Raw genomic sequence first — 14,833 nt, forward strand, 5'->3', positions numbered from 1 at the left:
AAACAGAACGCATTCACCTCAGGTGTGACGCACGATTGGCACAAGAAAAGTTGGTGGATGTGTCAAACAAAAACGGGACTTTCACCCAGGAGACCGGGGTTCATGTCCCGTTTAAAAAGCAAAGTAAACAGCCATTTATTTTTACTTCACAGAACTACGTGGCCTTCTGCGTCACGTAACGTAACCAGAAGTGAAGTAGCATCGGAATTTAACCCAAACCACAATTTCTTTTTTCTGAACTTAAAGGAACATGCCGACTTATTGGGAATTTAGCTTATTCACCCTAACCCCAAGAGTAAGACAAGTCGATACTGGTGGAACAAACACTCTGCTAGGATTTAGTAACAAGCTATTTTAATTTACTTTTTATTCCCCTTGACCTCCTTCTCTTTCTGTTCATGTGTTTGTGCATATCCCAGAATGCTTTTTGACCTGAAGAGAAGGGACGTAGAACATGTTGCATTCAACTGTTGGTGGCGCATTTAAAGGAACCAGGAATAATCATTTAGGGCAGTGGTTCCCAACCTTTTTTCCTTGGCGCCCCCCCTACTCATGTCTAAGAAAAGCTGAGCCCCCCACCCCCACCCGAAACCGAAGTTGAGGTAACTCTCGAGATAGAGCCTTACTTTCTTTTCTGATACAGAGGAAAAATGAGGATACAACAAAATATATAGTTTTCATACAGACTTTTGTATACATTAGATATTGTAGTGTATTATCATAATTTGTTTAACATGTGCAAAACATTTTTTTTACCTCAACCTCAAACCAGATAAAGACTCGCGCCCCCCCTATGATCTTTGCCGCCCCCCCTGGGGGTGCCCGGACCCCAGGTTGGGAACCACGGATTTAGGGCAATGCCACAAATTAACTGGATTTTTCACTTCAGTACCAACTAATAGCCAGATCTGGGCCTTTATTTCCATATATTATGAATAACTTCACAGACTCATCCCACAAACCTAAAGATTCAATCTGTTCCTGACATGAATTACCCTCCACTTCATCACATTTAATAAAACAATCAAGAAAGCCAAAAACCAGAGCCTGGTAGCCTGACAAGCCAGACCCACATCCAGATGTTGGGTCTGGGAACTCACCATTGACGGAGCTCAATTGGAGGGGCGGGATAAACGGTTGTCTTTCATATTCGCTCTGCCCGTAATAGGATAGCGCTACAACCAACCAGAGCAACGAAGAAGGTAGCGGAGCTAGTTGATAGATTAAACTTTTAACTTTTGCCGTATCCGGTCGGCAAAACTCCAAACACATCTTCCTTTTTTAAGAATGACTTCAGTGCCGTTCGTTGTTCTTTTCTCAAAGAAAAGCTGAACTCCAAGTCTTCCAGAAGACCGCTGTTCCCGGCAGCAGCAGCCATAAGCCCCTTCCCCACCGACTCTATACATGATGTGATTGGCCTGACCAGAGTTTGGTTTTTCCAGCTTGCAAGCCAACGGAGAGTGCCTAAACTGACCCCGGCTGCAAATTACATTTGCTGCCGCTAGGGTGCAGGGTCTAGATTTCTAGGGTAAGATCCTGGGGCAGCTGTGCATCATTTGTGTGTGTGTGTGTTTTTGTGTTTTGCAGGGTGTTAGACTACCAGCGTGTCCCCTCCTTGGCCCCGGTGGATCCCAGTCCTGTCAAACGGCCCCGCCCTTCCTCCTCCTCCTCCTCCTCTTCCTCTGCCGCAGCTCTGAGGATGAAGAGCAACAGAGGTGCCAGCAGGAGCAACAACGCAAGATCCTCCTCCGACAGCAAATGTAAGAGACGCTGCACATCGTCGCTGTTGGGTGAAAAACTTGTATGAATGAATGAATGAATGAATTATTATATTATTGTGTCATGCATAAATAAAATATAACCAGTCCAAACAGGCTAACAAGACACCATTATCTACATCAAGGGACCAGATACCAGACTAGCAACATAAATTACATATTAAACCGATAAACCTTCTTGTCGTTAGTCACATGCTTTAGAAACAAAGGGCAACAATTTATACACATTACATTTAAACAACCACTCGATTTTTGTCATCAGTACACGAAAACATTTTAGGATTGTGAAAAGATATTTAATTTAAGGTGGGTGTTCTTAACTAATCAAAATAAGGACAATACAAACGAAAATGGGATTCATTCTCAACTTCTCCTAATTCACATACTGTAGTTCACATAACCTTTTATCCTATTGTGTGTCCAAAATCGTTTATTTTAAAAAACATTTCTTAAATAAAAGTTATTTATTTCAGATAAGCTCCGAGAAAATCGCCTTGTCACTGTCTAAATATTTGTAAAAACCAACAGCCAGAAGCAAAGGGTGACTAACAGCATTGAATTATAAAATAAAATTAAAGTGACGAAATATGGAGATACGTTACAGCCCGATGGCGATGACATATTTGTGTTGCTGAAAACCTCAAAACTCGAACAGTTAACTTTTTTATAGAAACACAACTGTTCACTGACGAAGCAAAATGTTCATATATCTACGTCTATGTATTTAAGGGAACAATTGTGGCCTTTTGGTAAGTATTGCATAAGTTAAACATTTCGCATTTCAAAAGCCAAATATTTTTCTCAGGAGTTGGAGACCAAAAACAGAGCTGAAAGAAGAGTGTATATTGGAGATGGAGTATTTATTTAATTAAAAAAAAATTTAAAATCCTTCTGCTCGCTCGTGCTCCACTCACATGCTCTGTTTCACACATGTAGTACACAACAGGGGATATCGGATGCGTTGACATTTCCTGGAAATACATTTTTATTATAAAATGTTGTTTAGGTGTTTTTGTGTTGGTGTTCTAACCTCCGGTGGATTTCTGAGGACTATGGTTAACTGCTCCTCAGGTCTCTGCAGGGTAAATCCAGACAGCTAGCTAGACTATCTGTCCAATCTGAGTTTTCTGTTGCACGACTAAAACTATTTTTGAACGTACACATGTTCCACCAAAACAAGTTCCTTTCTGAGACTATTTTGCAGCGCGCTGTTGCTCCGTCCGGTGTTTAATGCTGCCCAAGATGATTGTGATTGGTTTAAATAAATGCCAATAAACCAGAGCAGGTTTTTTTTTCTCCCATCCCAGAATGCTGTGTGGACTAGCCAGACCCTCCTCCACAGCGCTGTGGAGGAAGGTCTGGCAATGCGAGACTAGGGGAGGGGTGGAGCCTGGGTGGAGCGTGCAGGAGGCAGGACATGACGTGAATCACACCGCGTTCACGGAGCCAGTTTGTAATTTGGTCACAAGTAACCATAGTCCTTCGCGGTTCCTTGAATTTGTATGATGATTTTGGCGATAAAGGTTCCTGAATCTTGTCTCTCCAATAACCCTCCTTCTTTTCCCTCGGATGTTTGTTTTCTTCCAGTTTTGTGTCAACCACATATTAGAAACCCTTTTAGTGGATTGAACTCTTTGACTGCGTTCATGATACTCCTGGTCTCTTCTTGCTCTTAATTTAACATCCGAAAGTCTCAGACGATTATTAAAATGGCATCAAGTTTTTTTTTCCATTACAACATCTTTGCACTTACATGTTAATTTGTACATATTAAGTCTTCTAGCATGTTGAGTATTTTACCTCCACGAAACCAACTGTCCAAGGAGGACTATCTTTATTCAGATTTGTGTCTTGTGCTTTAGGTTGTCAGATCTGCGTTCCACATGATCATTGATGCATAAAAAGTCATAAGTGGGGTTATGCCCCTGCGGAGTGTAAACGATGGAAAGAAATATTATGACTACAGTTGTGTTGGTTTGAATGTTAAAATGCTTTTAACCAGAGAGGGCAGAGACACAGACACCCGGCTGATGGCATTTAAATGCTTTAGAATTTCAAACCCACTCAAGAGCCTCGGCTAGTAACTAACTAGTAACTAAAGCTGGAACAGATGAATGTAGCAGAGTAACTAAAGTAACTAGTAACTAAAGCTGGAACAGATGAATGTAGCAGAGTAACTAAAGTAACTAGTAACTAAAGCTGGAACAGATGAATGTAATGGAGTAACTAAAGTAACTAGTAACTAAAGCTGGAACAGATGAATGTAGCGGAGTAACTAAAGTAACTAGTAACTAAAGCTGGAACAGATGAATGTAATGGAGTAACTAAAGTAACTAGTAACTAAAGCTGGAACAGATGAATGTAGCGGAGTAACTAAAGTAACTAGTAACTAAAGCTGTAACAGATGAATGTAGTGGAGTAAAAAATACCTTATGTCTCTCTAAAATATAGCGGAGTAGAAGTAGAAAGTGGAATGAAAGTAAAGTACAAGTACTTCAACATTTTTAATTAAGTACACTACTTGAGTATGTGTAAACCACTGCACGTGTGGCCGTAATATCTTTGTTTTCTGAAATCTTTGAATCTGGATTCAACACGAGTCTTTCCTTTTCTAAAACGCTGTTCTCTCCCGCATGTGTGACGGCTCGTCTCGGCGGTAGGGCCCCAGGGTGCTGCAGAGAAGGCGGCGTGGGGGGGGAGCGCCAGATGGTCTCTTCATTAAAAGCTTCTGTACCGTGGGGCTCTCCTTCCTGCTATAACACAGCCGAGTCTATCAGTGCTCGCAATTAGGCTGAGTTAATAGTGCGTGGCAAATAAGAATTGTTTATACTAGTTTATTACAAGCTTTAATAGGTTTTTACTTTGCCCCATCACAAAAAAATTAGATTGCCTTTGCAAGAGGTCGAAAAGCTTTTCAGGAGTGAAGTAGTTTTCAGGGTCGTTTGGAGAGCTGTTGCTCTTGCAGTAGAAGGCGGTGGGAGTGCAGCGTGCAGGACTACAGGCTCGGTGGCTGCAGGGGTCATTTGCATCGGCATGGAGCTGCAAAACCACTTAGATTTTTTTTTTAAAGCGCCCATATTCTGCTCATTTTCAGGTTCATAATTGTATTTTACGGTTGTACCAGAATAGGTTTACATGGTTTAATTTTCACAAAAAATTCATAGTTTTGTTGTACTGCACAGCTTTCTCTCACTGCTGCAGATCCTCTTTTCCCCTGGTCTCTGTTTTAGCTACAGAGTGAGACCTCTTTTCTTCTTCTTCTTCTGTACTATCTTTGATTGCACTCGCACATGCGCAGTAGCTCAGATGTAGATCATGTCAGCTAGCTAGCTCCATAGACAGTAAAAGAAAGGCTGTTTCTCCACCTTCAGTCAGTTACAAGGCAGGATTAGCTGGGACACTTCTTCTAAATGAGGGTTCACATGTAAGTAGTTCTTTTGTGGATTATGATGAACTTGTGTGTGTTGTAGCAGTGCAGAAACCGTATCTCACTCAGCATGGATGGATTTTTTTCAAAGTTTGTATGCGTTTGGAAGCACCAGAGACACAAAATAACACCCAAATCCCAGAAAATGTGATTTTTTTTTTTTTTTTTTTCAGAATATGGGCACTTAAAAGTATCTTTTTGAGCCGACTTATGACAGGAAAATCTTTCTAACACACTTCAAAAAGCTTTAAGAGTTTGAGACCGAGACAAGACCAAGACTTTGAGGGTTTGAGACCGAGACAAGACCAAGACTTTGAGGGTTTGAGACCGAGACAAGACCAAGACTGTGATAGTTTGAGACCAAGACAAGACCAAGACTTTGAGGGTTTGAGACCAAGACAAGACCAAGACTGTGATAGTTTGAGACCAAGACAAGACCAAGACGGTGAGAGTTTGAGACCGAGACAAGACCAAGACTTTGAGAGTTTGAGACCGAGACAAGACCAAGACTTTGAGGGTTTGAGACCGAGACAAGACCAGGACTTTGAGGGTTTGAGACCAAGACAAGACCAAGACTGTGATAGTTTGAGACCAAGACAAGACCAAGACTTTGAGGGTTTGAGACCAAGACAAGACCAAGACTGTGATAGTTTGAGACCAAGACAAGACCAAGACTTTGAGAGTTTGAGACTGAGACAAGACCAAGACTTTGAGAGTTTGAGACTGAGACAAGACCAAGACGGTGAGAGTTTGAGACCGAGACAAGACCAAGACTTTGAGAGTTTGAGACTGAGACAAGACCAAGACGGTGAGAGTTTGAGACTGAGACAAGACCAAGACGGTGAGAGTTTGAGACCGAGACAAGACCAAGACTTTGAGAGTTTGAGACAAAGACAAGACCAAGACTGTGATAGTTTGAGACCAAGACGGTGAGAGTTTGAGACCGAGTCAAGACAAAGACTTTGAGAGTTTTAGACCGAGACAAGACCAAGACTTTGAGAGTTTGAGACCGAGTCAAAACCAAGACTTTGAGGGTTCGAGACCAAGTCAAGACCAAGACTTTGAGGGGTTGAGACCAAAGCAGAGCGAGATCGAGTCAAGACCAAGACCAGATTTGTGTTAGACAACCAGAGCTTCTTGTCCTGTCTCCCGCATTCACATTTTTGAGAGTGTGTGCAAAGGGGGACGGGAGAGGGGGGGGGTTTATGGTAACAAATTTCAAATTAGATATGAGTCGAGTCATTGGTTGCATTTAGAAGTTTTAACACCGGTCTTGAAAAAAATCAAGAGCCCTCCTCATCCGAGACCGAGACAAGACCTAGTAAAAATGCAGTCGCTTCCCAGACGAGACCAAGACCTTCAAAAATTGGTCTTAAGTCCGGTATTGAGACCAAGACACATCTTAAAAACTCACCTTTTACTTTTATTTTCAAACGGGACACAAAACCCGTCCCCTGGGTGAAACTCTTGTGTTTGTTTGACCCATCCATCGCTCCAACTTGACTCCTTTCCCTGAATTTGGCGCTCTCATACTTCCTCACCTTATTCCTGCTTTGCTCCGGTCATAACTACTACGTCTACTACAGGGCGACGCCATTAGAAATGTAAATACGAGTCATAATTGCAGCTTGAACAAACGACTTATGTGGGCGTTTTTTCGGTGTCTCACAGTCTCACCAAACAATATGTGGAAATTACACTTCTATGTGATTGTTTGACATCGTTCCAGATGTTGGAACCTGGCTGCACCGATTAAGACACAAAGTTAAAAGAGCTCAAGATGTCCACATAGTTTTACAAAACAGTGTGCCACTGCTTAGCTTATGTTGTATTCACACTGTGCTCATTCACCTCTGTCTCTGTGTCTCTGTACAGTGAAGATGGCGGAGCTACTTGCCATAAAGAGGGAGCTGACTGTTATCAAGGTTCAGATCGACGGCCTTCTGGACTGCGTGGACAAGATGGACAGACAGAGGAAGGACTGCTCAGGTAGAGACACCAAGCAGCTGGACAGCTTCCTGTCCCTCACTGTTTAGCTATATTTAGAAAATGTGACAGACATTTTTACACCTAGACTGAAACCAAACCAACAACCTTACAAAGAACCTGAGAATTTACACCGTTTGGCCGACCTGACTTGCTGAGTCGGAGGGCGGGCAGTCGGACTCACTCCACCAATGACGAAGGCCTCTCAAAATCTGACGAAAATCTTTTGAACTGACCTTTGTTGATCTAAAATGAAGACAGATTCAGCAACTGCACAGCCTATTTCTCGCTTAAAATGTTTTCAGAAACATACGAGATCGTATTTCGAACGAGCAGCCATTACTATATGCTGGAGAAGCCAGACCCACGTGACAAGTTTTAATTTTTTGTATTACGTCTTGCGCACTTTTTGGACCTCGGGGAGCTGACTGATCAGTCCGACTTCCTTTTCTGCCGACGGTCAGCCGTCAGGTTGGTGTGTCAGGGGCCTAACACGAATTTTAGGACGTATTATTAACAAAATGTTTCCTTAGGTGTCTGTGTGAACCTAGTCTTGCATTACCACACATAAATTCCAGGATTGAAGAAAGAAACGCTCTGGGTTGTTTTCATTTCTTTAAACCAATCACAATCGTCTTGGGCGACGCTAAGTTCTGGACGCAGCGACGGTGGCTCTGCTAAATAGTCTCGGGAAGGAACTTGTTTTGGTGGAACATTTGCACCCCGCAAACGAAAACGCCACTAGAATAGCTATGTGAAGTTAACTGTTCACACAATCCAGTAATGTGAGCTATTTAAATTAGCTGATTCATGGTTAAACCTCATTAGCTCTTACCAGTGTATCTCCGTGTGTACTACACAGAAAAATCCCACCAATCTGTCGCAAAACGTCCCATTTAAAGAGGAAATGCCGTAAACATATTCTTTGTAAATCTTTACAATCATTCCCCGAAAGAACCAACAGGCCTGCCTTGTTGCGCCATCCAAATTTTCTTTAAAACTTGCCATTGTCAGCGTGTAGCTCGCAGAGTTTGAGAACGGCAACACACAAAGAGGGGACAGCGCCGGATGTGAGGCAATTATCCTGGAAATGTGCTGTCGTTGATCTGGACTAGTGTGAACCTGAATTCAAGTATCCAAAGTTACAAAGACCAAAGACAATGCAGTAGTAGTGAAACGAGTCATTTCCTAAAAATAGAAACCTAACTCAGAATAGTAAGACTTGCCCTTTTTATAGGACATCTTATTTTTCCGCATGTAATGTTCTGTTTATGTCCCATCCAATTTTGTACACGCTACGCCACATTTGATTAGAAATTATGCTTTTATATGTCTGGTAATGGGGAGGTTGTATCTAAAAGCTAAAAAAAAAAATATATTCTTGTTAGATAAAGGGAGGGTTATTATCCGGACCACACAAAATCCGAGGCTGTAAATAGACCTTAGGATGACACATGTCCTCCCCAAGCAAAATATAAACTGTCCGCTAAATTCTGCAGATTGTAAATCACCGCTGAAAACTGCAAAAACATCCGCAGATTCCATTTGGGTCTGGTTATTATGATACACCAGAGGCTTCCCATAGACCACCGGTGTTAATAAACGTGTAATCTCTCAATGTGAATCAAATCCGTTACATCACAGGGGGATGACACCGACTGGTCCAGATCCCAGTTTTTATTAAAAGAACAATATCAGCCCCACACATCAGGTCTGATCCCGTTTTTTTATCCACCCGGAGAACGACTGAACTGATGGTTATTATTTACAAATGATCTGTGAGGGGCCCCGCTGAAGCAGAGCGAGAGTCGGTTTGTTTACCATCAGATGCGAGCCGCTATCATACCGCATCTGTGAGTAATAGTTCAATGACAAAACTGCCGCCAGCGGAGCGCGGATCATGACAGGGAGGTAAACAGCGATAAACACCGGCCTCATAACCTTTCATAAGCTCCCCTTCAGCGCTCAGGAGTTATCTGTGTGTGTGTGTTTGTGTGTGTTTGTGTGTGTGTGTGTGTGTGTGTGGGCTTGTTTTATTATATTCATGGGGTCCAAAAACAGTATACTTGTGGGGGTCTGCAGAGTTTAAAGGGCTGTTTGAGGGTTAAGACTTGGTTTTAGGATTAGTGATAGAATTAGGTTATGGTTAGGGTGAGGGTGAGGTTAAGGTTAGGCATTTAGTTGTGGTGTGTGTGTGTGTGTGTGTGTGTGTGTGTGTGTGTGTGTGTGTGTGTGCGTGCGTGTGTGTGTGTGTGTGCGTGCATGAATGCGTGCATGTTGATTTTATTCCTCTAGTCTGGAAATAGAAAATGGACCTGGACATTTAATTGTGATGGTTAAGGTTAGGGTAAGGGGCTAGGGAATACATTTTGTCAATGATGGGTCCCCACAAAGACAATGAAACAAACGAGTGTGTGTGTGTGTGTGTGTGTGTGTGTGTGTGTGTGTGTGTGTGTGTGTGTGTGTGTGTGTGTGTGTGTGTGTGTGTGTGTGCGTGTGCGTGCGTGCATGTTGATTTTATTCCTCTAGTCTGGAAATAGAAAATGGACCTGGACATTTAGTTGTGATGGTTAAGGTTAGGGTAAGGGGCTAGGGAATACATTTTGTCAATGATGGGTCCCCACAAAGACAATGAAACAAACGATTGTGTGTGTGTGTGTGTGTGTGTGTGTGTGTGTGCGCGCGCGCACGTGCACGCGCGCGCATGTTGGTTTTATTCCTCTAGTCTTGAAATAGAAAATGGACCTGGACATAAATGTGAGAAAACATCCCTCAGGAAGTAAGGCAGTTTTAGTGGAATAATAAAAACGTACATGTGAAAGCCAAATGAAAAAAGGACTGCATTTATAAAGCGCTTTTCTAGACTACAAACACTAAGGGCCCTATTTTAACGATCTACGGGCGCAGGTGCGTTTAGGGCGTGTAGGTCAATGTGCGCGATCACTTTCCGCTAGCCTCGTGAGACCGTCCTGATCTGGCGAGCTCCAGTTTTCCACTCGCAGATCAGTCTGGCATCTTGAGGCAGAGAAAATTTGGAGCCGTTAGCCAATCAATCAGCGTTGGTTTTGAGGTGGGTTAGGTGGTGATAGACAGATGGTTTATCCAATCAGCTAACCAGGATTTTCAGACAGTGGTAGCCGCTCGCTAATGCTTTTTTTCTCTTGGATCCTTCTTTTGGAATATGGTCCGTGAACCTGAAATGGGGTCTTTTATTCCTAAATTATCGTTACACAAACAGCAAATATCCTTTACCGACACGTTTGCATGCTGAGCTACCGAGCTATGCTTTGCCTGCAGCAGCAGGGGCGGGCTTGTGGTTGTATTTTCATACGCTTCATGGATCTGATTGGTTGATTTGGCCCGTCTATCACCAACATAGGTGATAGACAGATGGTTCATCCAATCAGCTAACCAGTATTTCCGCCCCTTCCCAAAAGTTCTCCAACGGAAAGTTCCCAGATGGATATGCCGAGCAAATGCGAAGCAATCCATCTGGTGGAGTCAGGTTAACTTTCCGCTGCCTCGAGATAGCAATACGCCAAGAATGCACCTGAACACACCTCCATGTGAGACCATGGGCACACAGGTGGGCTCAGGGTGCGTTTGCTATATATTGCTAGAAAAAAAATAGCTATCTACAATAAATACAGAAATATGACTCAGTACTTAAAAAAACTTTCAAACAGCAATGTCTCATACTAATCATACTGTGTGTGTGTGTGTGTGTGTGTGTGTGTGTGTGTGTGTGTGTGTGTGTGTGTGTGTGTGTGTGTGTGTGTCTCAGAGTGTCCTCAGGGCAGAGAGCTCAGTGTGTCGGACTCTCCTCACCGAGGTTCTGTCAGCAGTCTGGAGAGAGAAAGTCCTGAACCAGGAGAGGCCAGCGAGGACGAGCCGCTGCACTACCAGCCCTACTACCCCCACAGCTACCCCCACAGGGTAAATAGATACCACTACTACCCCCACAGGGTAAATATATAACACTACTACCCCCACAGCTACCCCCACAGGGTAAATATATACCACAGCTACTCCCTCAAGGTAAATATATACCACTACTACCCCCACAGCTACCCCCACAGGGTAAATATATACCACTATAACCCCCACAAGGTAAATATATAACACTACTACCCCCACAAGGTAAATATATAACACTACTACCCCCACAGGGTAAATATATAACACTACTACCCCCACAGGGTAAATGTAAATATATAACACTACTACCCCCACAAGGTAAATATATAACACTACTACCCCCACAAGGTAAATATATAACACTACTACCCCCACAGGGTAAATATATAACACTACTACCCCCACAGGGTAAATGTAAATATATAACACTACTACCCCCACAAGGTAAATATATAACACTACTACCCCCACAAGGTAAATATACTGTATAACACTACTACCCCCATAGCTACCCCCACAGGGTATATACGACAGCTACCCCCACAAGGTAAATATATACCACTACTACCCCCACAGCTACCCCCACAGGGTAAATATATACCACTACTACCCTCACAGCTACCCCCACAGGGTAAATATATACCACAGCTACCCCCACAAGGTAAATATATAACACTACTACCCCCACAGGGTAAATATATACCACTACTACCCCCACAGCTACCCCCACAGGGTAAATATATACCACAGCTACCCCCACAAGGTAAATATATAACACTACTACCCCCAGAGGGTAAATATATTCCACTACTACCCCCACAAGGTAAATATATAACACTACTACCCCCACAGCTACCCCCACAAGGTAAATATATAACACTACTACCCCCATAGCTACCCCCACAGGGTAAATATATACGACAGCTACCCCCACAAGGTAAATATATACCACTACTACCCCCACAGCTACCCCCACAGGGTAAATATATACCACTACTACCCTCACAGCTACCCCCACAGGGTAAATATATACCACAGCTACCCCCACAAGGTAAATATATAACACTACTACCCCCACAGGGTAAATATATACCACTACTACCCCCACAAGGTAAATATATAACACTACTACCCCCACAGCTACCCCCACAGGGTAAATATATACCACTACTACCCCACAAGGTAAATATATAACACTACTACCCCCACAAGGTAAATATATAACACAGCTACCCCCACAGGTTAAATATATACCAATACTACCCCCACAGCTATCCCCATAGGGTAAATAACACTACTACCCCAACAGGGTAAATATATAACACTACTACCCCCACAGGGTAAATACATACCACTACTACCCCCACAGCTACCCCCACAGGGTAAATATATAACACTACTACCCCCACAGGGTAAATACATACCACTACTACCCCCACAGCTACCCCCACAGGATAAATATATAACACTACTACCCCCACAAGGTAAATACATACCACTACTACCCCCACAGGGTAAATATATAACACTACTACCCCCACAGCTACCCCCACAAGGTAAATATATAACACTACTACCCCCACAGGGTAAATATATAACACTACTACCCCCACAGCTACCCCCACAGGGTAAATATATACCACTACTACCCCCACAGCTACCCCCACAGGGTACATATATAACACTACTACCCCCCTGGAAACTAGGGAACAGACCCATTCTGTGTCCCCGGGTGTGGGACAATAGACGATCATTTATCAATGGGAGCATCTCTCAATCAACAGCACGTGTCACATGTGCAGCATTTGACACTCATACCGGCAATCAACATCCCAATTCAATTGCAATGCTACATACAACAATTCCATAAACATATCAGGAATATACAGTGACTCCAAACATGTTTTAACCTCTAACAGTGCTTGGATTCATGTTTCCATGTGTGCAAACACTTCCATCCATTCAGTTTTCATTGCTATAATACATGTCCATTTCATTTCTACATACTCACATTCGTTTCAATTAAAATATACTTATTCAGATTCCAATCGATTAGCCTGTGTAATACAGCTTTTTCAACCCCAAAATGCAGAGACCAAACCCACAGGACAGAGACGCAGTTAAAGGTCTTTAATGGGTGATAATATTAGGAAGTGAAAGCAGCATAAACCAGGGCTGGGTATCTCCCGGACTGGAGTTGAGGGTCTTTGAGAAGTCCGGTCTGCATTGAGGTCCACTACAAAAGGTAGTGTAATACTGCCATCTTGTGGCTCAACTAAACTTAGCACAAAAAGTAAGGACATTTGTGTTTTGGTAAATTATTTATCTGTGGTAACAATGCTTTTTGGCAATAAATCTTATACCGTTGGAAAGTTCCCTATCAATTGGTTCCCCATTTGAAAGGAACATGCATTTGTGGGATGAGCAGCAGCGCTGAGTATGTGGGTTGCGCCCATGAAAAATTTGCCAAATCTTCTCTGCCGATGCCAAACAGCCTATTCTGCCACTGACTCGTTGGGTGTTTGGTGGATTGGATGATTGAAGTTTGAAGAAACAAGACATATTGGCAATTTAACAATGTATTCATTTAACAAACAGGAGCCTCAGTAGCGTGTGGAAGAACCATACACAGCCACAACAGCCTGGCACCTCCTCCTCATGCTGGTCACCTGCCTGGTCACACACTGCTGTGGGATGACATCCCATTCTCAAGTTCAAGTTACTTTATTATTTGTCCCCCAGTGGGGCAATTTGTTATGCAGCAGGTAGTATAATAAAATCACACACAATCATACACAAAATACAGAGATTGCATATCTTGCAGGCAAATTTAAAAACATAAATAATAAGTCAAGTTATCTATGGTTCTTTATAATTAAAAAGTAGAATGGCTGCAGGTACAAAGGAGTGTTTATATCTGTTTGTTCTGAGTTTTGGAAGTATAAAGCGAGATCCGGATGGCAACATCTGAAATTCAGCCCGTAAGGGATGAGAACTATCTGACAGGATGAATTCAACCCTTTTTAGCATTTGCTTCTGATAGAGTTCCTCCAGGCCTTTTTGCTAAGAACCTGTGATACAGCTGCTCACCTTAATTAACCTGGAGAGGGCGTTTTATTGTTTTACAGTAATGGACCCATACCAGCAGATTAAGGAGAAGGTGACAACTGACTCAACAAAGGACCTATAGAAAAGGGTCAACAGGGTCTTGTCCACATCAAACTCTTCTTTCTTCAATTCTTCGACCAGCATTTGTCGCAAGTCAGCCAACGTGGTCATGTTGGTCACTCTGGCACGAACAGCACACCCAGGCTGATCCCAGCAGTGTTGAATGGGGTTGACGTCAGGACTGCTGGCAGGCCGGTCCATAAAATATGTCACAAACCTTCCAATACCCACAGATATAATAATGATATAACACAGCAAACAGCAGAATAGAAAAGATGGAGTGTGTGTGTGTGTGTGTGTGTGTGTGTGTGTGTGTGTGTGTGTGTGTGTGTGTGTGTGTGTGTGTGTGTGTGTGTGTGTGTATCCGTGTCCATGTCCGTGTGTATCTGCGTGTGTGTGTGTATGTATCCATGTGTTTGTGTGTCCGTGTCTCCGTGTGTGTGTGTGTGTGTGTATCCGTGTCCATGTCCGTGTGTTTCTGCGTGTGTGTGTATGTATCCATGTGTTTGTGTGTCCGTGTGTGTGTGTATCTGTGTCCATGTCCGTGTGCTTCTGC

At 43.0% G+C, this 14,833-nt stretch overlaps 1 protein-coding gene across 3 annotated transcripts in view; it reads left to right on the forward strand.

The window, feature by feature from the left end:
* Positions 1 to 14,833, forward strand: part of LOC114559631 (uncharacterized) — an 88,395-nt gene that overhangs the window by 65,742 nt on the left and 7,820 nt on the right. For all 3 annotated transcript variants that reach the window (XR_003693132.1, XR_003693133.1, XM_028584402.1), the window contains 3 exons: positions 1,588 to 1,760; positions 7,081 to 7,194; positions 10,976 to 11,127. Coding sequence is in view for 1 of the 3 variants with exons in the window: in XM_028584402.1 (XP_028440203.1) it covers positions 1,588 to 1,760; positions 7,081 to 7,194; positions 10,976 to 11,127 (439 nt within the window). In the remaining 2 variants the exon portion in view is untranslated. The remainder of the gene's footprint in view (positions 1 to 1,587; positions 1,761 to 7,080; positions 7,195 to 10,975; positions 11,128 to 14,833) is intronic.

The sequence above is a fragment of the Perca flavescens genome, chromosome 8 (assembly GCF_004354835.1).
Source record: "Perca flavescens isolate YP-PL-M2 chromosome 8, PFLA_1.0, whole genome shotgun sequence".
Classification (NCBI taxonomy): domain Eukaryota; kingdom Metazoa; phylum Chordata; class Actinopteri; order Perciformes; family Percidae; genus Perca; species Perca flavescens.